Consider the following 25,345-nt stretch of genomic DNA (forward strand, 5'->3'; position numbering starts at 1 on the left):
TAGCTGATAACATGTCATTTTTGGATTGTTTATTCCACGATTATTGTAGCTACAAGGATCAAATGAAAAAATGTTCCTGGCTTGGGCATAAGAAACAAAGAAAACTTCTGTGATTAGCTGAATAGTTAAATGACAGGCATTCTCACCAAATATATGTACTATATAGCGAATACAATTAAATACATCATATTGCAAATTACCTTGATGGGTGGTTTTCTTGTAATATGAGAGACTAGAAAGTTCATGGCAATATCCTCACAGTTTATGTACTCATCTACCATATCCCTGATGGCTTGTGGCATCACATAGGAGTAAAGGTAGGCATAGTACTAAAGAAGCAAGAAAGAAAACATCAATTATTTACAGGTACAGGTGCAATTGATCACAATTATATTTTTCAATAAACCAAATCATAGTTACTTAATCTATAATGAACAGAAATGTAAAAACATTGTGTTTAGTATTTTACTCAACCAAACTGAGGCTTACACAAATTTGAACTTTATTTCTCTCTGTTTGAGTGCTGGACAATTTTAGATGACATAAGAATTTGGTCATACAAACGAGTCAGTCTGGGTTTTTCTGTATCCCTAATTTTCCTACCTGCCCAGTAATGTTATTCTGTAAGAAAAACGTGTTTGAGTAAGAATAAAATAATAAAACATAGCACATCTACTGACGTGTGAAGAATATATGAGTTTGTCTGATGTCACTTTTATTATTGAAGTTTATATGTAAAATAATAATTCTGCTACTGAACACTGTATGTATCCATATGAACAGAGAAAGAAGACACCTTCCCAATGAGATGCAAATCTCATAATCCTCAAGTCACTTACATCACACCGACTCCTTGAATAGCGTTTTATGTGTGTGTATTACTAGACAAGGAGTTCGAAATAAACACACAAACGTAGTTCTTTTAAATTTTCGGGCATACATTAACTATATGATGTGAGTAATGAATTCAATAATGGACAGACTGCCTAAGAAATACTACAAGCTTGAACTTTATGTCTATCTGAATAATTTATTAGACAGAACCAGCACCACCTGTGAAGAAATAATTTTGTGATCTACTACACGGAGAGTATGTTAGGCAACCTTTACCGCACACTAGCTCCAATTCACCCAGTATAGATGAAGGTCTTTCAAGGATTACTACGACGCATAACTAATGGTGACATTTCTAATATACGTAAGATCTGTGAAAGTTTCAAGACTGTCATTTGCTTTATATAAATAACTCGGGAATATTTAATTTGCTAGAGAGCTTCAAATTACAGCTGCACATATGAGAAGAGAGTTTACTACACATTTCCCACTCGCTACTGCCTAGCATAGGTGGTAAAAGAGCCTAACAGTTTTTCATGCTTTTTACAATTCAAACTTTTTTTATTTTCAAGCCTTCCCTGTGTGCTGCTCATTAACAGTGATTCAATTGTATTCTCAGTTTGTAAAGTATCAGGATTTGGCCTTTAGTATGCCTTTATTTCATCTTAATAAAAAGATTAATTAAATTAAACAAAGATTATACACTTCAGAAATAGCATCTGTTTGATGTTCAATTCTACATAGACAAAATAAATCAAATTGCCCTCCCAGTATATGTTTAAGCAGTAACAGTCATACAGTCTTACCAAAACAACTGAATTGTGACAAGAACGGGTCACTAGCACACAAAAAACGTTTTTTTTTTATAAATTTCAACTTCAAAGACGTTTTCTGAATATCCACAATGATGAAGTAAACAGGAGAAAACAATCAGGATTAGGTACTCTGATGCTGTTCCACTAACCTGCGACCTTCCTATCACCCTCAAAATATTCTTATTTCCTCTCAGCATGTGATAGCCATGAATAAAGAATAAAGGCCTCTTGCAAAGTGTACGGGTACCTATCCTGGTGCTGGGAATAAAGATATGACGAACAGACTATGAAGAATTAAAGGATGAGAGAGTTTTTTTTTTTTTTTTTAGAAAAAAATAGATTAGATTGTGTAAAAAATGAATTATTTGGGGTGGGTGCCTACTCATCTCAAAGTATAATCACAACTCTTAAGGGTGAACCCATAAAGTCTCTAAATTAACTTGAGCTCAACTCCTTGGTAGCTATACAGCAGACCAGAAAGATTTAACATAGGGCAATGTGTAAAGTATCTATGCAGTACCAAAACAGTAATGAAGTCAAAATAAAAAATAAACATCCCAAACGGAATTGGAAAACTAGAGTCAAATCTAATAAATAAAATGACACAAATCCAATAAGGGGAACCAGGGATATTCATTTAAAAAGTTTTAAATGGAAAAAACGCACCAGTGTTTGCTGTAGACCAGGACCATAGGCTTCATTTGAGGCTAACCGAAGTGGAGAGCGGGTCAGACAACACCAACGTTCGACCTGGTCAAAAATGTTACCTTCTGACTTAATCCTTTAAGTCCCAAACCACCACCGAAGTACACTTCTAAAGCCCCTGTGACCTCTGGGAGGCACTTAGAGACTCACAGGGTGTGAGACAAAGGCCAACAGCAGGGTCCAGTCCATGTCCAGTTGCCACTGGTTAGCTAGGTAGTTTCAGGGAAAGGCCTCTAGTAGCTTGTTGTATTCCTAAAGCTGTAACAGGAGGTCATCCTAATGACCCTACGAGTCCACGTCTTTCCCTGGGTACAAAAAGGAGCATGTCTAGTCCTTCAGGGCTCCTCTCAGGTCACAGAAAGCAGGTACAGCCCTCTCTGGATATTCCGCAGGTCCAGAAAATGTTCTAAAGTCGGTGCCTGGAGCAGCCATGTTTATGTCTGGCACTAGCTAGCGGATGGTTTCCTGAATCCTAGACCTGCCCTAACCAATGGGGTAAATGTTCCCAGGGCCAACCCCATCCACACTAAACGTAGGCTCCGAGGGCTGGGGGTTTATGGGAGGAAGGTACTATTGTAATCCTTGTGCTCTCCCACATCTAACACTAAAATCCAGTTTGAGGCAGCCACTGTACCCAGACAGTCTGGTAGGACATAAGCAGAGTTCTTCAGCAACCAGACAATGGATTCACAAGAATTGCCGTGGCATCCTGTTCTTTCTCCTTTCAAGTGTGTCCCAAGGCTTATATCTAAGCCCAGCAGACCTGTCAAACATGATTGGACAATTAAGCAGGATTTGACATCGTAGTGTCAAAAAAGATGCCCACAGCGCCCACCCTGCATTTTCAGAGGAGGGACCTGTGCCCCTTCAGGCCAGCCTATTGTTTTTGCTCCTGTGAGGCATTTCAAGTCTATTCATGGCTAATCACTGGCTGGGACCTGGCAGAGGGTTATGTTAGTTACCCTTCGGGAACTTCAGGCACGGAAAAGGTAACTTTCTAAAAGTTACTTCCCTTTAATATTTATTTAATAACCAACTTCCCCACTGAATTGGATTTTTTAAAAATGTCTTTTTATTGAACACAAACCAGAGATAATACAGATTCACGATTAATGCAGTATTCAAATCTCCTTTAACATCACTATGGCACCGGCGAATAATTTGTGGTAGATAGTCCCCACATATATTTGATAGTTCTCGTCTTTCATACCTCCAGTTCTTCTCTGAATTGAATTTTTAATAACTATAAAAAATAAAATAAAAAGTGGTTTAATTATTTTTCTATCTGGTCCCCTTCCTCAGATGCAATATTAGTATTTTATTCTGTACTATGGTTTTCTACTCAGGACATCTAGCCCTGCCACAATGAAAACAGCCTTTGGGTGCTAGACATTGTAAGGCATGTTAACATAAATTTTGCTTTGAAATACCATGTAGACTGCCTTGTGGAGTACAAGGTCTACAAAGGGGTGACTTATTAATAATTAAAAAGAAGGTTTGAACCTGTCAAAAAACTTTATTTGGATAGGTTCAACTGCAGCTTTTACACTGCTACACTGCTCCAGTTAGGCAACAACGAAAGGCCAGGAGCCATGTTTTGCACTGCCAGTGTAGTGTGGCACAATAGGTGATGAAGTCTACTAGTGACATTTAACTTACAGGCCTTGGGAACACCTTGTACCATATAGTAAGACTTAATTATGCCAGTTAGAGTTATTCTAATTTGAGCATGTTGAAAAAGGAGGAGAACAGGCACTTTACAACGATTAGCTGGGGAAAGTGCACAGAGTTCTAATGCGAGCAAAATTACAGAGTCCAGCACAAGGTGAAAAATCTGGGGTTAACACGCAGAAAAGGCAGATTACCTACACATCGCCTCAAAGGTAATGTGGGAGATAATTATAATGGCTGGAAGCCAAAAGAAAACACAGGTTCCAATGCAAGCCTCTCTGGTCTTTGGCCAACACATAGTTTGGCATCTGCTGATCTGATAGATGACCATGGCAGGGCTGCCTCATAAAGTACCCAATGGAAAAGGGACAGTGTCTTGCAGATTTACTGCTTGGCCACAGGGTGCCAAGTAAGAGCTGTCAACGAAGTGGAAACAGAGTGAGAAAAGAAGTATTTTTAAATATCAGTCTGATGCAGAAGAAGCAACAAAAAAAAGAAAACACAGGTTATTGGTTAACCTCATCGATGCTGGTGACGGAACTACTCCGTCACCAGCCACGGACGCGCAGTGCTGGTGACGGAGAGGTTCCATCAAGGCCCGGCCGCCGCGCCTAATCCCCCTAATCCGTCACAAGCACAGCGCGCCCGAGGCTCGTGACGGAGTGGTTCCGTCACGAACATGTCAGCGCCGCGCGTCCCCCCCTCCCCTCTAGCGCTGCGGCGGAATTACCACCGCAGCCAAGGGGTTAATTAATATAGAGAGTGGCAAAAGATCAAGAAGAGATTGTTTTCCTTACTTCACAGATGTAGGACAGAGGCCCAGAATAGCCAGCCACCACATTGGAAATCAGATGGATGGCGTCCCCCTAAAGATTAGGACCTCTGTTTTGTCACGGTTAAGCTTAAGTGTTTGCCTTCACCCGGGAAGCAACTTCTGATAAACGGGATCTAAATTTCTCTTGAGCAGTGCTCACCTCATCACTAAATGGAACAATAATCTGGGTGAAGTCGACATAAGACATCAATGAGAAGTCAAAAGAGTGTATTAATGGTGCTAAAGCAGTGAGGTAAAGAGTAAACAAGCATTGGCAAAGCCAAAAAGGCCTTCGTCAGACAGTCTAGACCATTTCTGGTACAATGTTTAATTGTTTATTTCAAGATCATTCCAGCTACAAGTGAAGTATCAATGTGCCCTTCTTAAGCATCCAATTAAGTATTAGAAGAATACACAAAAACCACAAAAATAAATTATGCAACCCATATTTCAAATTCACAACACTTAGATACAGCAATGGAATGTACTGCATCATGCAATAACTAAAAAGAGAAAATATGATTTTGTGATGCTAAATGGGGTCAGCTAGGACTGCCAAGGCAAATGCTGTGCCGACTGACTTGCAAGAAGGGGAAATGTTACCTAATGAGGCCTGAGCACAGTAGATGTGCACACAGCAGTAGATGTGCACACATCTAATATCAAAATATTAAAATGTGCATGTTTTTATTGGAGTGTTTTGATTTATCATCCAGGAACACCCATAACAATGAAACCTGTCAGACAATCAGGTAGGATTGTATATTTGTTGGTTAAAAAATTTTGAAATTTTACAAGTTTCAGTGATGTTTCCCAAAAATCCAAAATAAATATGGTTAAACACAGATAACATTAACAAAATAAAATATTGATAAATACAAACAGAAATGTCAACATTTACATACCGTAAAACTGGGTATTTAAATTACAATCTTGTGGATGCTAAAATTATCCCAATCCACACGACTTCTTATGAAGGGAGCACACCGATCTGTGTACTGTTAGAGAATATATGCAATCCTGCTGCTTACAATATGTGCCAGGCAAGAGTCAAGTCTATATTAAAAACATATGGTTTGTAAATAACCATTCAGACTTGCTACAAGTCACAACAAAAAACTAACAGAAAGCATCAAACTGCTTGCCAATGCAACACTTTCACTTACCTAAAAAAATCGCTCTGCAAAACATCTGCTCACAATTGGATAAAAATGCTTCCAGAAACAACAGCTTGCAAAATAAACTTTCTTTCCAGTATTGCCACAGCAAAGGATGTAAAAATAAAGTCTACAACTGCTAGGGCAACCACAGACTCTTACTGCCCAATCAAATCGATGACTGTGCACAGACAAAATGCCTGGGTCACAGCTCTAAACAATTGACACAGCATTAACTAAATAAGCGTATTGTGGGCAGTTCGAAAATAATATGTCCACTCCCAATCAAGCAAGTAGCTAAACAGGCTGGCCCACTCCCAGAGTGTATGTATAATTCCCTGTGGGTTAAGCCAACAATTCATTGGTACTCCAAACAAATAACTTAAAAGGCTAATCCAAATGTCCTTTCTGCATGTAATGTTACTAATATGTATACTTTTGTGATATTACAGTAGGAGTGTAAACTAGCCAAAACTCTCTCCACGTCAGACCTAAATAGCACACGGCTCAAAGGAGGGCCATGCAGGATTTAGAAGTTGAACTAAGAGGAGCGAGATGACACTTTGAGACAGGTCAGACAGGGCAAAAGACATCAAGGTAAGAGTTAGGCCAAGGATGCCTGGTTAGTCCAAAGATTTGGTGTACACAGTCTGAGAAACAGTTTCACATGCAAAGCAGAGATCTAGAAATATCTAAGCCTCTTTGATCAAGACTCGGGCATACATCATCCACAACAGTAAGTAAAGCTAACCACGTGCCGTTAAGTAGTCGAAATCCAGACTGAGCATGACCTAATAATTCATTTTGATGAAGGAGAAGCTTTGACAAGGAACAAGGTTTTATAGAATTTTGGTCGTAAAGGGAAGCAGAGTGGTCCGAAATCAGGATTTTTGGGATCTCTTGGAACCGTAATAGTGACGAGTGAGTTACACAGGAAATTAGTGAGGATGGGGACTGGAGAAGGACGCACAGAGGAACACTAAATTTGATAATGCGAGCAAAAGATGTAATGAAACATATTAAAAGCCAACTAAGATTTTGAAGGAGTACATGAAGGGGGATTGAGCTCTTTAGTCAGAGAAAAAGACATGGAATTAGTGTAAAAGAGGCAGCTTTTCAGAATTGTTTCCTAAAGTAATTATAAAAAGTATTGTAAAAGCTCAGCTGAAGGAGAATATATGCAGCATCGGAGTAGGGCTCCATGATGTCCTATAATGAAAACTTCTGGAAAATTCTAGAGACAAAGTAGTCGGACTCAAATTTGTAGATTCATGTTTAGAGACTTCTGTGGAGAGTCTGTAGGTAGCTCTAGAAAGAGCACTTACTATTGATGCCACACCTTTTCTAGAGCGTTGCAAGAACGTTTAGCTTCGGCTAGATCCTCAGAATACCACCGCCCAAGTAAACAAGCATTTACAATGCTACGGTCTCGCCTTTGCAAAAGTTAGAGCTATTGGCATTGTAAATGACAAACTTTTTATTTATGTGTTGGTTTTGAAAACAGATAAATAAATAGCATTGTCATTTACAATGCCAAATGCTTAATCTCTCGCAAACGCGAGACCTATTGCATTTGCACACAAACACACAGAGAGCCACACACACACACACACACACACAGAGCCACACACACACACACACAGAGCCACACACACACACACACACACAGAGCCACACACACACACAGAGCCACACACACACACACACAGAGCCACACACACACACACACACAGAGCCACACACACACACACAGAGCCACACACACACACACAGAGCCACACACAGAGAGCCACACACACAGAGAGCCACACACACAGAGAGCCACACACACAGAGAGCCACACACACAGAGAGCCACACACACAGAGAGCCACACACACACACACACAGAGCCACCTACACACACAGAGAGCCACCTACACACACACAGAGAGCCACCTACACACACAGAGAGCCACCTACACACACAGAGAGCCACCTACACACACAGAGAGCCACCTACACACACAGAGAGCCACCTACACACACAGAGAGCCACACACAGAGCCACACACAGAGAGCCACACACAGAGAGCCACACACAGAGAGCCACACACAGAGAGCCACACACAGAGAGCCACACACAGAGCCACACACAGAGCCACACACAGAGCCACACACAGAGCCACACACAGAGCCACACAGCTCTCTGCAGGCACAGCAATGTCACACTATGCAAATTTACAAATTGGCAGCTATTTGTGGTTGTTATACACCTCTATAAGTTGAAGACTATGTACAGCAGAGATCGACTGAATCAAAACCAAGAGAAATCGCAATGAACGGAGATCCCGAGGTGAACTCTCCAACTTCGCAGTGCAAGGGCGCACCCACTAGTTGAGTTTGAGAAAACTGAGGATGAAGTCTGGCGCTGTACTTTTTTTGCTGTAAAACAGCCTATGAAAACCCCATTCCCGTGTTGTTACTGTGGTGAATAGGGCCAGTGGGGAATGCCCGACGTAAAACCGATGAACCCTGCATATTTTAATTCGAGCAATTTTCTTCAAGTGTATTATTTCTTTTTGCACATCACGTTGTCAGTCATATTGTCGACACACTAAAGCGTCTCTGTTCCCGTTTTAAAAAGCTGTTTTTTCACAAATTCCAAGACATCCCTACCGCGACAATACGGAGACACCGCGTTTGGGGAAGTGGCAGAGAGGGGCCGTTTTTGGCAGGCGCATAATTGCATAGGCAAGGCAAGGCATAGGTGAAATTTTAATTACGCCGGAGTAATTTTGCACTACTTCTTTGAAATTAATTATGCCAGTTCATGTAATTATGAGTAATTTGGCAGAAATAGCCTACCAGAGGAAAAATTAATATAGCGAGTGCAAGATGCAGCTGTTGGCATTCTGTTGCATTTAGCTCTATTTACTCAGCGCAGAATACATCCTCGGGTCCATTCTCGACGTGAGATTCATTTTGCACCACGAGAATAGTACTAAATACTGGGTTACACACCTCGAGCATTTCCAGTTCATCTTCCGCAATTTTGCTGTAATTTTTACATAATTATGCAACAGCAAATTATCTAAGTTACATCCAACCCAAATTTATAGTGGCGTGGAAGCACCAGGTGAGGCAGAACTGTAGAGCCTGAAGCAGTTACCATCCACAGAAAAGTGCCTAGTGGGCATAGTGTTTTCACAAACTGATTCCAACTTAAAAGTCCTTAACTCTGCAAGATCATCTAACACAACTGAATGTGTTTTATAACTTTCAACAATAACACCAAGTCTAAAGTTAGTAGAATGTTGTTGTTACATGGTAAAAGAATGCTTTAAATAAGGATTAAGTTACTTTGAAAATGGCAACTCTTACCACCACTGAACACCCAATGTGTCGGGTTATTCATAGAGCCCAACACTTTCTCCCTCTCTTCAAATCAAAACTAAAAAATCACCTTTTAAAGTAACCCTGATTTGCCTCATTCTGACATGGCGACAATTCTCACCTGCTGATGGTTCAGTTACTTCACTATCTCAGTCCTGCTAAATATTCAAATGTGTAGATCTTGTTTACACTACATGCTTATGTCTTTACAACCACAGAGGTTTGAGCTCACGCCAATGTTATCCCCACTATATTTATATCTTTATGTTACTATTGACTACTAATGTATTTCACAGTCTATGTACTTCATTTGATTGTATGATTAAAGCACATTTACACATATATGCCCTGCTGGTCTACTGCTCACAATTTGAAGTCTCACTGTTGTAATATGGTGAAAATATTCATTTCTGGACAAACAGGGTTTTTATTGTAAAGCACTCTGTCATTCTCAGGGGTCAGCAATATACATCATGAACCAATACACGAGTGAAAAGTAGGACAAGTGAAAGACACTTTGAGAAATATTCATATCCCAGTGTCGACAGTACAAGCCTTCCTGCTTTCATTCAGTTCACTGAGAATTCCCACAAAAAAGAGAAAGTGGTGTGTGTGTAGTGGGGGTGAGAGAGATCACAGGAAACTGCATAATTCCATGATTTATGGCTCCGAAGACGTTTTCCCCTAAACCCACGCCCTTTCCTCCCTTTATAGCCGTGGTCTTATCAGATTCAGTGGCACTTTTCAGTTCCGAAAAAAGATAAATTAGCTTGTTCGAGGCCCGAATTATCAGGAACATTTAAAACAAGCCAGACAACAAAGCGTGTTGTTTGGCTGATAAAAATCCTTCAGGGAGAACCCCATACCTATTGTAAAGGTTGGGTCTGGTGATGCTGAGACCAATGTTACTTGCACACGGTGCTTAAAATAAAATTTGACTTCGCTCTGAAGAGCATGGCTTTGAACACACACCCACGGGGGATGAGTTTGTGGGGGTGAGCTGCTGGGGGGCATGTAAAACTAGGGGGTCGGAAGGGTGGGGACGTGAAATGGGGTGACCAGCTGCGGTGAATAAAAAGCCAATACAGTTTGGGGCGACTTTAAGGACAGTGTTTGGGACAGCGTGACGGAGGGATAGGTGAGAGTTCTGCGAAGGGACAGAGTGTGGGGCAGTAGGATAGCATAGATACTGACCAACATAGAGAGTTTGTAGTGAGGGAGAAGAGAAACTAGAAGAAAGATGGACAGAGTTTTGTATGGGGATAGGTGTTGGGAGCATGCATTTGAGGAATAGAGTTTGTCGAGCAGAGGCAGATTTTTGGGCTTGAGAAAGAATAGAAACTTTAGAAGAGAGAGTCGGGCAGAGTTTTGGGGAGGACGGACGGACGCTGGGTTTAAAAGGAATACGCATGAGACAGAGAGTGTGAGTTTTGGGGACAAACAGTGAGTTTGAAATCTAGTTTATGGGGACAGGGGAGCATCAGGCGGAGGGGCAGACCTCCGAGGCACAGGCAGAGTATAAAGCAGATGATAATGGGTCACTGTTAAACCCCCCTCCACCCCCACCCCCCCTTCTGACTTCACGCTTCCTTTGGAAAACTTTCTGGCTCAACTTGGCACAGACGTGCCAGCCCCTCCGGCCCCATCTTTTGGGGCACTGTCCCTTTACTGTGCAAACAATTCACTGCAACACTTATGATTCACTTAGGGGTTCACAGCTAGCCTGGTAGCGTGACGTGCACAGAGTCCCTAACACCTGTTGGGACAATATCATCCAGATACAAGGATAAACAACAACGCGAAGGTGATATAAAGCATGCCGTGATTATAAAACCAACGACTGACCTGCATACTACGTACTACTCCATTTATAGAGTCTCTTCTTTTAGAAGCGCCCGCTACAGTAAATGTTGTCTGTGAAGGGCTCTGCAACGCGTCAGAACCCTTTACTGGATGAAAATTATATCATGTGTACCTTTTGTAACTTACTTGGTTCTACTGTAAAAATGCTCCGACACCTTTGGGTAAAGTTTGCGCTATATAAAACTGCATTTAATAAATTAACAAAACAGGCAGATGCCTCGTTGAGCGCTAGGGAGAGGGGGGGTTTATAGGGCGATAGTGCACTTGGAGAACATTTGAGCTTTCTGATGAATTCAAAGCGAAATGGATAGTGCTGTGGGCAGTATGCGCTATCAGGGCACCCCGTGTGCGCTGTGACTTACAGCCTGGCATAGCTGCACCAACCTTAAGGAATTTGAACCCTTCTGGGAAACTTACAAAAGGCCACAGTTTAAAAAACCTGAAAATACTCTGCAACCATGGAAAGTATCCTTTCTCCTTAGAACTTTCAAACTTTAATTGCAATACTGGTCGATAAATACGATACTTTTTTTTGCAGTTGTTTTTATGTAGCGCAAACTCGACCCGAAGATATGGATGCGCTCACCAGTTGCGTTGCAGACAGACACATTCATTTTAGGCACGGAGAGATTTGTCCAGATTTACAGGATGTTGAGCCTTGCGCCTTCAGCCTCCCGCCGAGACCGGAACCGGTTCCTTAGCTTCACAGTCGTCCGCTCTAGCCGTTACGCTACCATTAATAGGCTCTGCCAGTGACACTAGAAACTAGTGCGGGAAACTATCCGCAAGTGCTTCATTGCTGCTCTAATTATCTACATGAGGCCAGTGGAGTGTACTACAGCATATGCCGCACCACTATACACAGGGTCCCGCAGTCGGATCTACACACGAATTTGAAAGGCACGCAATCTAAAATCAAACAGCACAGTTCCGACAAGCGAAACTCTGGCCATGCTAAATGTCGAGCTGGGGAGCGATTGAGGGCTCTATATCTAACAAACGTCGGGGATGTGTGCACGTACCTGGCGGCTTATCTCCACACGGCTAAGAAAATTCAGGATGCATCGGAAACAAAGTTTACGCTGGCAAAACCTTCTTAACATCTCCTCCACTAACGTGCTGACCTCCCATGAATCGGCGTGCGGATCGCAGAAGTAAAAAGCGGACTAACGTATACCCCCGATTCCATCAGAATGGGAAACGTATCGAAGTTGTTCCCAGGTATTCCGCCATTTTACAGATGGAAAGGGGCCAACTATGGACTGAACACTGGGAACCGCGTAGTATGGAGGGCTGCCGATTTTTCAGCCCCTAATGGTGCCATACAAAGTGAAGTCAATCACATACAATCACACATGGTCCACACAGGGAAAAACAGGGGAAAAAAGAAAAACGAGGAGAAAAAACGGAAAGGGCAAAAAGAAAAGAACAGGGGGAAAAAAAGGGGGGAGAGAGGGGGAAGGAAAGGAAACAAAGAACGGCACTGAAATGTTACCGCTCATAGTCCCATATTTACTAGAAAAACTGATTGGGGGCGTGTTTTTGGTGCTCTCCCCTTCCCATTGGCTGGAAGGTAAAATTCCAGCCAATGGGAAGAGGAGAGGGCGGGACTTAAAAAAGACCCAGAAACGCCCCCGAATCGCGTTGACAGCCACTCTCTTCCAATGGCTAGCCTCCATTTATGGAGCTAGCCAATGGAAGAAGGGGCGGGTTCAAGTCCCCCATAGTGTTCTAACATTAGATTTCGCCTTTGCGAAACGCTGCTTGCGCAGCTTTAGACAGGCGAAACCTAAAAACCAGGCAACTAACCCCTGGCTGCTAGGGTAACACCTGGAGACATGGCCTCCCCAGATCAGAAGTCTGTCAAATGCTCAGAGAGACAACCAGGAAGAAACATTTCTCTGAATATAAATACACAGACCAAAACTCCTGAGTGAGGCTCAGTGACTCACTATATCTACGTTTTCATCAACAGTTTAGGATGAAACTCAAAGCACACACCTCTAGCAACGTCTGCCCAAAACTAGTTAAACTCACCTGTAACTCTCCAACTCCAATCTACTCTGACAGACTGTGATCCAGTTCCACGTCTCGCCAAGCTTTCATGCCTAGCACCTTCTTGCACTGCGTCATGTGCCGTCAAAGAGCTGTGCTATGCTACATATCTTCTCTGATATGCATTTTTCTGTGGGTTGATCTCCAGAGCTGGGTCAAAGTTTTAAAACCACCGAAATCAGGGATGTCCAAATTAGCTCAGGGAAGGCTGAATCCATGCCAGGTTTGCTGGATATCCAAATGGGAAAAATGTACACACACAGTAAGTCTTAGTGCAATTAGCTCAGTCAGTGATAATCCTTAGAAGGTGGCAGGGATTCCATCCTCCTCAACCAAAACAGGACATCCCGGTCTAAATAATGGGACATTTCAGTTACTTCGTATTGGTCCATAGTTTGGTTGTAACCAAAAAAAGACAGTTCAAAGTTATTTGGGTTCAAGCATTATCGCTTTCAGGGTCCTTGCAACATGATTCTTTGTACAGCCAAAGGCTGACAGTTGCGACATTTGGGATATATGCGAAGAGTTTGAAATTCTACCTTTGTAACCAAGTAGTTGCGTGGAAGGTACAAAAGCTTTGATTTGTATTCTTTATTACATCTAGACTTAGCAGATGGAGTTCAAGATTTTTAGCCATATGTGCTACCAGTGTCTCCAAAGACAGCACCAGTCTTGTAACACATTCATCACACCTGTCGTTACCCTAAGAGATTCCATGTAAATAAATCCCTTTAAACTGTATATCAGGACATAATCCTCAATTTGCAGAATAGGATGCCAGTCAATACATGCTAACAGTTCAGACACCACTGTTCGCTGTTCTCCAAGTGTACCTGATGAAGCCTTACACAAACTCAAGCAGACAAAAGGCATCAACGAAAGCATACGATACACCAGCCCTATGAGTATAGGGAACGTTTTAACCATTAGAAAATTCTGCATTTTCAAAATAGATTTTAGCCTTTGTTCCATTTAGTAGCTGTGACCGTTTGGTTCAGGGACCTATGTTGGTGGGAGCATTCATTCACTGGTGGAAAAGGTTGCCCTTGTGCAGACAACGGATGTTTGAACATGTGGCACGGAAATGTTCAGGCTCAAAAAGATATTCGACTAGTCAATTGCCCATAAATGGCTAATTGCATATCCGCACCAAGTTAAGACAAGATAGAACTTGACAAACACCTGTGAAGAGAATAGCAGTGTAAAACTCATTAAAAAAAAGTCAGATCTTTACAATGTGCATGCTTGCACTAGGAATTCTCAATTGTCCGTAGAGCTAAGCTTAGTTAATAAACTGATTATATTGCAGAGGTCCCCTAGAGGATGAAGGCATTTGCCAATTAGATTCAAGTACTTTGAGCACACAATAGAAGAAGCCTGGTGTACAAAGGGTTTCTCTCAAAAAAAGTAACATCTAATAGAGAAAAATGTAATGTAGTTTAAGAACATGAGGCTCCAGTGGTGTGGACGGTGGCTTTGAATACATTTATGAGGCTGTTGGGTTCAAGTCCCCAACTTTTTAATGGTGTATTCTGGTGGATTTCTAGAGCCCTTAGCGAGGTTATTTGAAAAAGGGACACAGAGAAAGGGATTCAAGACTGAGAAGATAAAATAGGAGACAAACTGACCGCCTTTTATTGGCTTGAACTAGCTTGTTCTATGGGGCTTGCTTGGTTCTGACCTGGCCAGATGCTTTAAACACTGTAGGATTTGAAAATGAAGACAGAAGCTACCTCGTGGCTGCTGGCCGACAGACGCCCCCACCACTGAGTTGCTGGATTCTAGCTTTACGGGTTCCATGCCCATGCGTCTACCAGCCGCAGATCCATGAGGTCAATTACAACTGCCTCTATGTCAGGTTACCTTACTCCAGTACTACTAAGCCTGGAGTAGAGATAGGCTGCAGTTAAATTGATTCCCTCCCTCCTCTGCAGTGTATCTAAGGAATATTTTCAGGTAGTGTGGCTATTACTCACTTGGAATTTTCAAAATGTGATATCAAAAATAAATTTTAGAGGATACATGAGTGCTTGGAATCTCAGCCGGCACATATATACGTAAACTCCCTGTTCCCCTCTGTTTGTATTGCGTTATTCAACAAGAAATACACAACATATTGACAAAATAACCCGATACCGGAACTCATTTCACACCCATTCAATGCTTCTTATACGTCAGTACAGGAATCTGACACAAGCACGGCTGGTATTCCTTACATAGTTTATACAAATCTTACCTTTGAAGATGGAAAGCAATGTATTTCACAGGGGATCCTAGCTACAACATTTTAATTTTACATACACTTAAAAATTTGTAGGGGGAGATCCATGTACTGACACAGCACAGAGGGAGAACAGTTGTCAGGTACCATGTTTTAGGCTCTTATTTCAAATAGTACTCCTCTTTTGGTTCAAAACAGCCTGAACAGGGCCAGAGTTTATTGCATAGTTCGCCTCGTGTGGGGAAAAAGTAATTTAAAGTGCAGGTGCCAATTAAGAATGCTGCACTACTTACCATTAAGTACATAAAATTACAATCTATTTTTTGACTATTTTGCTTTCAGTAAGTTAAGGCCACCATGTAATGTTTCCGTAAGTCTCGTAAATTCTACACAGAGCGCTAATACACACAGATCCTTTAGTAAAAATGCTACAGGTTGAAAAATAAAATTATACATACTCCGATTTTTTGGTGTATTGCAATACAAAATCATTAGTGCAGCAGAGTGTTTACTTTATATTTTTGGAGGAAAAAAAAAACTTGTGGTGGACATGAGTGCTAGATGTTCTTACCTTGTGAAAAAATGCTGCCCCTGTGAGGACCATGGACAGCTCACAAGAATAGTTGGAGTTGTAGAGCCATGACTGATGAGGGATGTCCCATGCATGGTAGCGTCCAGGGAAACCAACAACACGGTCTCTGGCCTCTCGCCACACCCTGAAATAGAAAAAGTGTTTTGTGAAACAATCTGGATCTAAGCCTTACATTGACAGTGGATGTGATCAACCAATGTCTGTTCTTCGATTCAAAAGGATACAGACTCCATATTGGCACTTGAGGGCTCCTCCACCTTACAGCCAGCTTATGACTCGCGTACAAGGCCATACACCTAGATTCTCAGTTTACCAAGCACAGAAACCAGATCGGTCTGGCAAAAACAGGACTTTAAGAACATATTCAACACTACCGTTCAAAACAGATTGCTTCACGATTATGTCCACCATCAGTTGCTCTCTCAGGTAATAGTACAAGAATCTAGTCTGTCATCACAGTCCTTATTAGACTAGCTTTTTCCCTTCAAGTCTTCAAATGCAAACCAAAGGTACTTCTGCTATGAAGGAACCCATCTTGAATCCCTCTGTTTCATCTGCACGCGTTATAATGAGATTATGCCTTTGACTGCCCTTACCTATGTCTCTTTACACCCCTCCATATGTTTTTACATTACGCATCAATTTTTACTATCCACCTTTGATGTCTGGGATATATTAATGTGCACACTATTGAGCCCTCATGTTTTAGTATGTACCAAGACAACTTTGACTATAAGCACTCAGCGATCTGTATTCATATTTAGTACAGCCATCTTTAATGATGAGTAACAGATGGATGTCGCTGTAATGGGATACATAAACATCCAGCTTTGGCTGAAGGACATCTGTAAAACAACTCTATTGGCTTTTCCACCTCACTAGTTCATGAAAACACAAGTCTGCTGCAGAAGGAGTAGATTAACTTGTTAAGGAGTAAAGAAACCTTACACCTGTACCTTATATATCATGTTTTTGACTTAATAAAGTGATTAAACAAACCCAACTTGAGGCTCAAGGCATTTAATACAACCACTCTTGGAAGGAATGCTATTTTCTCCTGTTTTACTTCCAACTGTCCTAAAATCATACATATTTTTCATAATCCATGACCTATAACACATTTTAGCACTTAATGTCAAGCATAAAATCTTAACAGAGAGACTCCCACGAGGAAGTAAAATGTTAGTAGCCCATCCAAGATGCCAAGGGTGTTACTCGTAGTCATCTCCTTTTGCCCACCCCAGGTAAGTTTGCTCTTACATTAAACAACTACGAACTTAGCGTGGCTAGCAGCCGGCGATGGCGGCAGCCTAGAAGGAGAGCTCCGTGTTTGAAGCGGCTCCCAGATAAATCCGGACATTTATCCGTCGTCTAAAATTCCCAGGCGGGTTCTGAGAGCTGGGAGACGTCCGCACGGAGTACTCCTCCTGCGCCCGCTGGGATCTGCCTGGCAGTAACTCGGGCCCCCCCACCAACGTCCAGGGGCCCAAGCAATAGACCCGACGGCCACGAATAAGGGGCGGCACACGTGAAGCTACAGGGGGGCGATAGGCAGCAGTCATCGGTTGCCTACCCCACAAACTAGTCCAAGAATTGACTGGCAGCCCCACGCCACCACACAGCGGACGCCCTGTCCAGCCTGCTTTCGCTACGGGACGCAGCAACCAACCACCTCTCAAAAGTTACACCTCACTCCGGTACACAGCGTGAGCCCCAAGACGACCCCCGGGTGGCTGAGTGTGGAGGATAAGGAGGTACGGCGCCTACATAAAGTCCTGTCAGCCCGAGAGACGCTGAGATGGCCGGCAAGGGGCCTAAAAACGTGGCGGCGCAGTCGCGCCTGGACCGGTTTGCGTACGAGAAGCCCGGCTCTCCCTCGCAGGAAGCCAAATCACAATCGAGCAAGACGGCCGAAGTGACCAGTAGCAGGAAGGCGACCATTGACGACGTCATGCGAGCCCTCACACAGGTGCAAGCCACGGTGGGGTCAATCTCAGCCGAGATAACACTTATAAGGGCGGACTTTCACAAGATGACAGAGAAAGTGAATAATATGGAGGTGGTCACCAAATCCTTGGTTGAGGACGTGTCGGAGCTACAAATTAGCATGGAGCGCATCTCAAAAGAAAACAGGGAACTGCGCGACAAGCTCGATGACCAGGAAGGGCGCTCGAGACGGAACAACATCCGTATCATAGGTGTGCCAGAATCGGAAGACACAAGGGCGATGGACCTCTATGTTGAGAACCTAATCAAAGAGACTCTGAAACCCAAAGGACTCTCCGCCTTCTTCACTGTGGAAAGGGCACACCGGGTACCGGGCGGGCGCCCTAAGACTGGAGCTAACCCCAGACCGATAATAGCAAGACTCTTCAACTTCAGAGATCGGGACACCATCCTACAGGCAGCAAGGAACTCGCCTCCCATCAAGATCCAGAACGCGACACTTGCATTCTTTCCTGATTACACGGCCGAGGTGGCACGGAGGAGGAGAACCTTCTTTGAAGTGAAAAAAGAACTGAGAGCCAGAGAAATCCCATACTCTATGCTCTTCCCAGCCAAACTCAGGGTCGTGGCTGACAACAAGACTTGGTTTTTTGATTCCCCGGAGGTGGCGCGAGACTGGCTGGAGGGATGGAGGACGGCGGGCCTCCCTCGTCGCTCCAACAGACAGAATAGACACCGTACTGCAGGCTCCCGACAGGGCTCGCAAATCAACGTCGAAGACACAGAGCTCCCGTCCCCGTTGGCCGAACATCATGAGGACAGTGCGGACGGAGAACAATGAATCTCTGCAATTGTTTGATTGAACCGATGGAGACGAAGAATGGCAAGGCCGCCATGGACACTGGGTGGAAGGGCCTCCGCAGCTGAGGAAGGGGGCCGCTGACCACGGAGGAGCCTTCACCCCAGCGAGCAAGTACTATGTTATGGGTTGGGATCAGGCACTCTGCTGAGTTGGGGGGGCGGGCAGTTTGGAGTCCGTTGAGCAGGGGGGCAGGGAGGGGGGGAGTTGGGGGTAGGATGGGGTTTTGGTTCTTAGTTTCTACACAGGGTCAAGATAGCTACGATGGGGCACACGAGCACAGAACGATAATGTTACGATACTGCACGCGGGGTCACCGCACGGGCCTCCTGGTCCTCCACGCACGCATATCTTCCATCTACATACCCGACCATGATGGGGGAGGGCACTGATGTAGGGCAGGCGGCCCCGTTACGCCTCATGTCTTGGAACGTGAGGGGTCTGGGTGATAAAATTAAACGAGGGCTGGTCCTGCAAAGTATAAAAAGATTGAACCCTGCCCTGGTCCTGCTACAAGAAACGCACCTCACCGGCACGGCCACAAAGGCCCTGGACAGGAAAGGCTACAGTATGATAGTTCATTCTGAGTTCACGAAGGGATCCCGGGGCACCGGGATATTAATTCACCGCTCATCCAGGTTCATAACCCAATCAACAGCAGTAGACACACAGGGGCGCTTCGCAGCGGTACATGGGCAGTGGGAGGGGAAGCCGCTTAACGTGGTGTCGGTATATATCCCACCGGCACTACACACCATAGCCTTCCCGGAACTAGGGAGATTCTTATTAGACCTTCCAGAAGGGGATCTCGTAATGGGTGGGGATTTTAATGCAGTGGCACAAGACTCCCTAGACCGACACCCGGTGCGTACACAAACACCGGGACACTCCAAACTACATGACTTCATGGAAGCGCAGGGCTTAGTAGACATATGGAGACGAGTCCACCCAGATGACCGGCAGTACACATACTACTCGGCAGTCCACGACAGCCTATCGCGGATTGACTATTTTCTGACGTGGGGAGGGGGTCTCCTTACTTTCACTGACTCTCAGATTAGACCGCGAGGGGTTTCCGACCACTCCCCGCTGACACTGACACTGTCCAATCAGGAACGGACTTTCAGACGAGTCTACCCTATATACCCGGGTTACCTCAGGGAGCCAGGCATAGCCAAGGCTTTGAAAAGAAATACACGCTCCTACCTCACCGAGAATGTGGGATCAGTGGCGTCGCCTACAATCCTGTGGGAGGCCTACAAAACAGTACTCCGCGGACAGGCGATTTCAGTGATCACACAGCACAAACGCACACAGCGTCAGGAACTGATGGGCCTAGAGGACTAGCTTGACAAGGCGACGCAGGACCACGAGGGGAACCCGACTGGGGACACCCAGCATGCGCTCCAACTAGCCCAGCAACGTCATACCGACTTTCTGCGCCGTAGAGTGAGGGAAAATATGTCAGCAACTGCGAGCAGGGTGTATGACGTAGGTGATAAAGCAGGGAAGCTCCTGGCGTGGCTGGAAAGGGCGCGGGGAGGTCAGAGGGCCATACTCCAACTGAAGGACCCTAGTGGTGAGATACAAACCAGCCCGGCACGGATAGTGGAACTCCTGGCGGACCATTTCCACTCCGTGTATTCCCCTGACTATGAGGTCACACGAGAGATGGCAGAGAGCTCTCTCATAGGAGTGCCGACCCGCACTCTCTCCCCAGACCAACGGGATGAGCTTGACTCCGACCTGACGGCGGAAGAAATACAGATGGCCATAACTGCACTACACCCGGGGAAGGCGCTAGGCCCCAATGGTATGCCGATAGAGTGGTACAAACTCATGTCCGAAACGCTCTCCGCACCATTGCTCGATATGTTCCAGGAGTGTCGGGTGCAGGGGCGATTGCCTCCTGACCAGCGCACGGCCACAATAGTCGCGATACCTAAGCCCGGCAAACCCCCTGAAGAGAGCGGATCATACCGCCCGATCTCCCTCCTTAACGCCGAAAGTAAAATTCTTGCGAAAGTGTTGGCCACCAGGCTACTGTCCCATCTAGCACACCTGATACACCCAGACCAGTCGGGCTTCATGCCACACCGGAGCACGGCGCTGAACTTGAGACGGCTACATGGGGTGCTGGCCCGAGACCCGCAGGTGGAGGAACCGGCAGCGGTACTGTCACTAGATGCTAAAATGGCTTTTGACATGGTGGAGTGGCACTATCTCTTTGCGGTCCTGGAACACATGGGTATTGGCCCGACGTTCATATCGTGGGTCAGACTACTGTACACCGATCCCGTGGCGCGGGTAACCGCGAACGGACATATTTCAAGGGAGTTTCCGCTGGCAAGGGGCATGAGACAGGGATGCCCACTCTCGCCACTACTGTTCGCCCTAGTACTAGAACCCCTGGCCACGATTATCAGAACCACCCAGCTGCTGAAAGGCATACAGTGGGGAGGTGGATGGGAGGATAGGGTATCCCTGTACGCCGACGACATGCTCGTCTACCTCATGGACCTCGTGAACAGTATCCCGGTCTTACTGGCACTGTGCGAACGCCACGGTGCGGCTTCCGGTTACAAACTTAACTGGTCCAAGTCCGTACTCTATATGGTACAGGGTGACCTTCCAGCATTGCCTGAGGATTGCCAACTGCTCGTAGAACACATCTCCTTTAAGTACCTAGGGATACAGATTACAAGGGACCACTCAACCTTCCTTGAACTGAATCTTAAGCCCCAACTAGACAGACTCAAATCAGACGTGCGCCTCTGGAAGAATCTCCCCTTGACACTTCTAGGTAGAGCAGCGCTCTTCAAAATGATGGCGCTACCTCGCTTCCTCTATGTTCTGGAGAATACGCCGGCGATGGTCCCCGTATCCTTCTTCCGCCAAGTGTCGGCACAACTGTCCGGCCTTCTGTGGGGAGACAAACCGGCCAGGGTGGCGCAGTTGAAATTGACTAGGGACTGGTATAGTGGGGGGATAGCCCTCCCAAACCTTGAAATGTACTACTGGGCCGCACACCTCAAGGTGATCAACCAGTGGGTCCACGCAGCACAGGACGACCCTGCATATGAGGCGGATAGGCGCCAACTGGGCATATCCACCCTTCTGGCCCCACTCTACAACAAAGGTATGGCGAGGAAGCTGGAAGGGCCTACCAAACACACGGTAGCCATCTGGCACAAAGCGCAAAGACGGCTGGGATGGGAGGGAGTGATTACTAAACTCACGCCACTATGGGATACCAAAGCCCTCGGTAACCTGCGCAGTTCAAAAGGGTTTGATCAATGGGATACCATTGGGATCTCTACGGTGGGCGACCTGTGGACAAGGGACGGCGTGCTCTCCTTTGCGACCCTGAGGGAGCAATACAACCTTGAGGTGACCGAAACATACAGATACATACAAATTAGGCACGCACTCTTGTCAGTGTTGGAACCAGGTGTTACCCTTCCGGAGTCGGCTCCGTTAGAGGACCGATTGCTTACGGATTACATGGAGTCAAGTGCAACCTCCCTCACTTACCGCAAACTGTTAAACAACCTGCCGGATCCCCTCGGGAAACTGAAGGAATACTGGGAGGACGAGATGGGGGACCTGGTCGAGGCGGACTGGAACGCAGCCCTGGCATCACCCAGGGAGGCAGGTATTTCCACCCGATTCAGGCTGGTCCAATTCAAGATACTACACAGGGTCTACTACACCCGCACGACACTATATAAAATACACAGAGCGGACCACCCATATTGCCTGAGAAACTGTGGGGAGGAGGGTACATTGTTCCACACTATATGGACCTGTCCAAGTATACGGGACTACTGGAGGCGTGTAACACGCACGATCAGCCAAACCCTCCGGAACCCGTTCACGCCTGATCCCAGAATCTGCCTTCTAAATGTGTGGGGCCCAACAGACTTGTCACTACATGCGAAGAGTTGGGTGGTCATTGGCGTAATGATGGCAAAGCGTGATATTGCCAAAAACTGGGGGGCACATGAGGCACCCACTCTGGCGCAATGGTGCAGGAATATGGACGTGCTTATGGTGACAGAGAGGGCAGTGTATCAACAGAGACATAATCCGCGCAAATGGAATAGAATTTGGACACCATGGAACACATATAGGGGGGACATTTGTGAGCCTCTTCCTGAGGAGGAGGATGGAGACAGTTCAGGGGATGAGGAGGATCTGGAGTAGGGGGGGGGAGGAAGGGATGGGACCCAGGTACAGAGCCTGTCACAAGGATTTGGGAACTGTAAGTACAGGCGAGAGTGTTAATACCAGTAACTGCGTTCAGAGTGGCTAGAGGCCCATGGACACACCAATGTTGCACTGGACTACTGTGCCGGATCGTGAACTTTGACCCTTGAAGTAGCAAGTTTTAAGTTGGGGGGAGTTAAATGCAAAAGTTGCTCTATTGATCGTAAGCAGCTGAATGTTGACGCTGCTCTGCTGATTGAATAACTGTCATTTAATACCATGTGATGGCAACGGGAAAAATAAAATTAAAAAAAAAAAAAAAAAAAAAACAACTACGAACTTGCACTTATAAACCACACTTGAATAAGCATCACTAAGCCTCCAGCTCAGCAAAATAGGTTTCCTTCTGAAAGCGAGAGCACGTGTTAGGGTTGTATTAATAGTTAACAACATGTTGGCAGAGTATTCGAGTAGGAAGGTCAACTACCCCAAAGGACATTCTGTTCTGTCTACAAGGACAAGGTCAAAAGCATGTAACAAAACCCCTGGCATGTTTTCTACTGATTTCCGTAGCAAAATCTCCAGATGGTGCCAATATCCTAGGAGATGAAGGGTCAAAAGTCCTCTACAACCCAAACGGTATCTCCGGTTCTAATAACGGAAGGTATTTAATCAAGTGGATCACAGAAGTGGAAATACTCAGATTTTCCAATTCTGCTTGCAGACAACCATGACAAAGCGTGTGAGACGCGGCTTGAAAGTCCACAAACCAGGCATGAATGTTATTCTGCTATACAAACCACAGTGCAACGAACCATGAAACAAAAATTGCAATTGTATTTCTATAACGCTTACTACCCCTAATGACGTGTTGAAGCGCTTTCTGGGGAGTAGCACGCTACTCCGGAACTCAAAGGTGGATTAGTGATGGATTAGTAGAGGGAAATTTAAATTCTTACAGGAAGTGGTAGACATGGCAGTCTGTTCATTGAACGAGTAGGATAAAGGATGGATAGAGGAGGGAAGAGTTCAGAAAGTATTATTTGGGAGTTCACAGTAGTAAAGAGGTTTGGGAGGAGTCAGAGAGCCTGTAAGATGTGTGAATAGGATAAAGGATGGATAGAAGAGGGAAAAGTTTGGAAAGGGTTGTTTGGAAGTTCTTAGTAGTAAAAGGGTTTGGGATGAGTCAGAGAGTGAAGGTAGTTGATATTTTGGAAGATGAATAGGGTGGGTCAAAGAGTGGTGGTCTGGCGAGGTTTGGGGAGATTAGTTAAGTTTTTTCTCTCTGCAGTGGGTGGAAAATATATAAATATGCAGATACATTACCACACGAGAGGTATACAGATATGGAAAATAATTAGGACATATAAAATGGTACTAGCTTAAGTCCCATATATACATGCATGGATAAATATTTACAAACTCTGGCTTCCATTTTTGAGGTAAATTAATTTTTGTTTTATTTATTTTTGTTATTCATATTTGTTCCCCAATATTTCAATATTGAAGCACTTATAGATACAATTGCTATAATCATATGTACACATTGCGAACAGATATATGTTATTATAGGAAAATAAACTCATAAGCATACAAAATACAATGGACTGCACTCAGTCTGGGAGTACAGACCTGCTTGCTCTAAGGTTCTAAATGTCAGCTTAATTAATCTGTCCTCCAAACAGAGACAAAAGATTACAGCTGAAACCAACAAAGAAATTAAACTATAGGAGGTTTGGGTGGTCTTTTTCCCACTTTTATAGTACAGATTTCACTACAAAGCGAACCCATGTACGTGGATCTTGGACCGAGTGTGCCACATGAATGTTTTTCTTGTTTTTTAAACAAGGGAATGATATATTTCCACACAAAGCTCTGAAAACTTTTTCATTCCAATTTAGGTGTCCTGAAAAAAAAAATCGCTTAATGAAAAAACGACAGCACAAGTTGCATTGTTGAGTACTCAACGGTCATACTGCGTGCCGGTGAGAGACGCGGAAACACGTTGGAGCACGAAAGTGCGTACCTTCTTTTACTCTGAAGATGGAATTGCGGCTACGCAAGTTGATATAGCATTCACTGAAGAGACAATTAGACAAGGAACTGAGATACCTATTTTCCCTGCCTTCTTGGCCGGGACGGAATTATAACCGGTCCAAAGGTTGAACGCTCACCTTAATGCCAATTTGGCCTGAGGAAGTCGTGCGTTACTCCCGGGCGACGAAATAC

General features: G+C 44.6%; 1 protein-coding gene across 1 annotated transcript in view; it reads right to left on the reverse strand.

Annotated features, from left to right (window-relative positions):
* Positions 1-25,345, reverse strand: part of EXTL3 (exostosin like glycosyltransferase 3) — a 211,876-nt gene that overhangs the window by 7,458 nt on the left and 179,073 nt on the right. Inside the window, exons 4-5 of the mRNA XM_078649902.1 lie at positions 16,081-16,225; positions 201-329 (exon numbers count right to left, since the gene is read on the reverse strand). Of these exons, the coding sequence (XP_078506028.1) occupies positions 201-329; positions 16,081-16,225 (274 nt within the window). The remainder of the gene's footprint in view (positions 1-200; positions 330-16,080; positions 16,226-25,345) is intronic.

This window comes from Lissotriton helveticus, chromosome 6 (genome assembly GCF_964261635.1).
Source record: "Lissotriton helveticus chromosome 6, aLisHel1.1, whole genome shotgun sequence".
In the NCBI taxonomy this organism is placed as follows: Eukaryota; Metazoa; Chordata; class Amphibia; order Caudata; family Salamandridae; genus Lissotriton; species Lissotriton helveticus.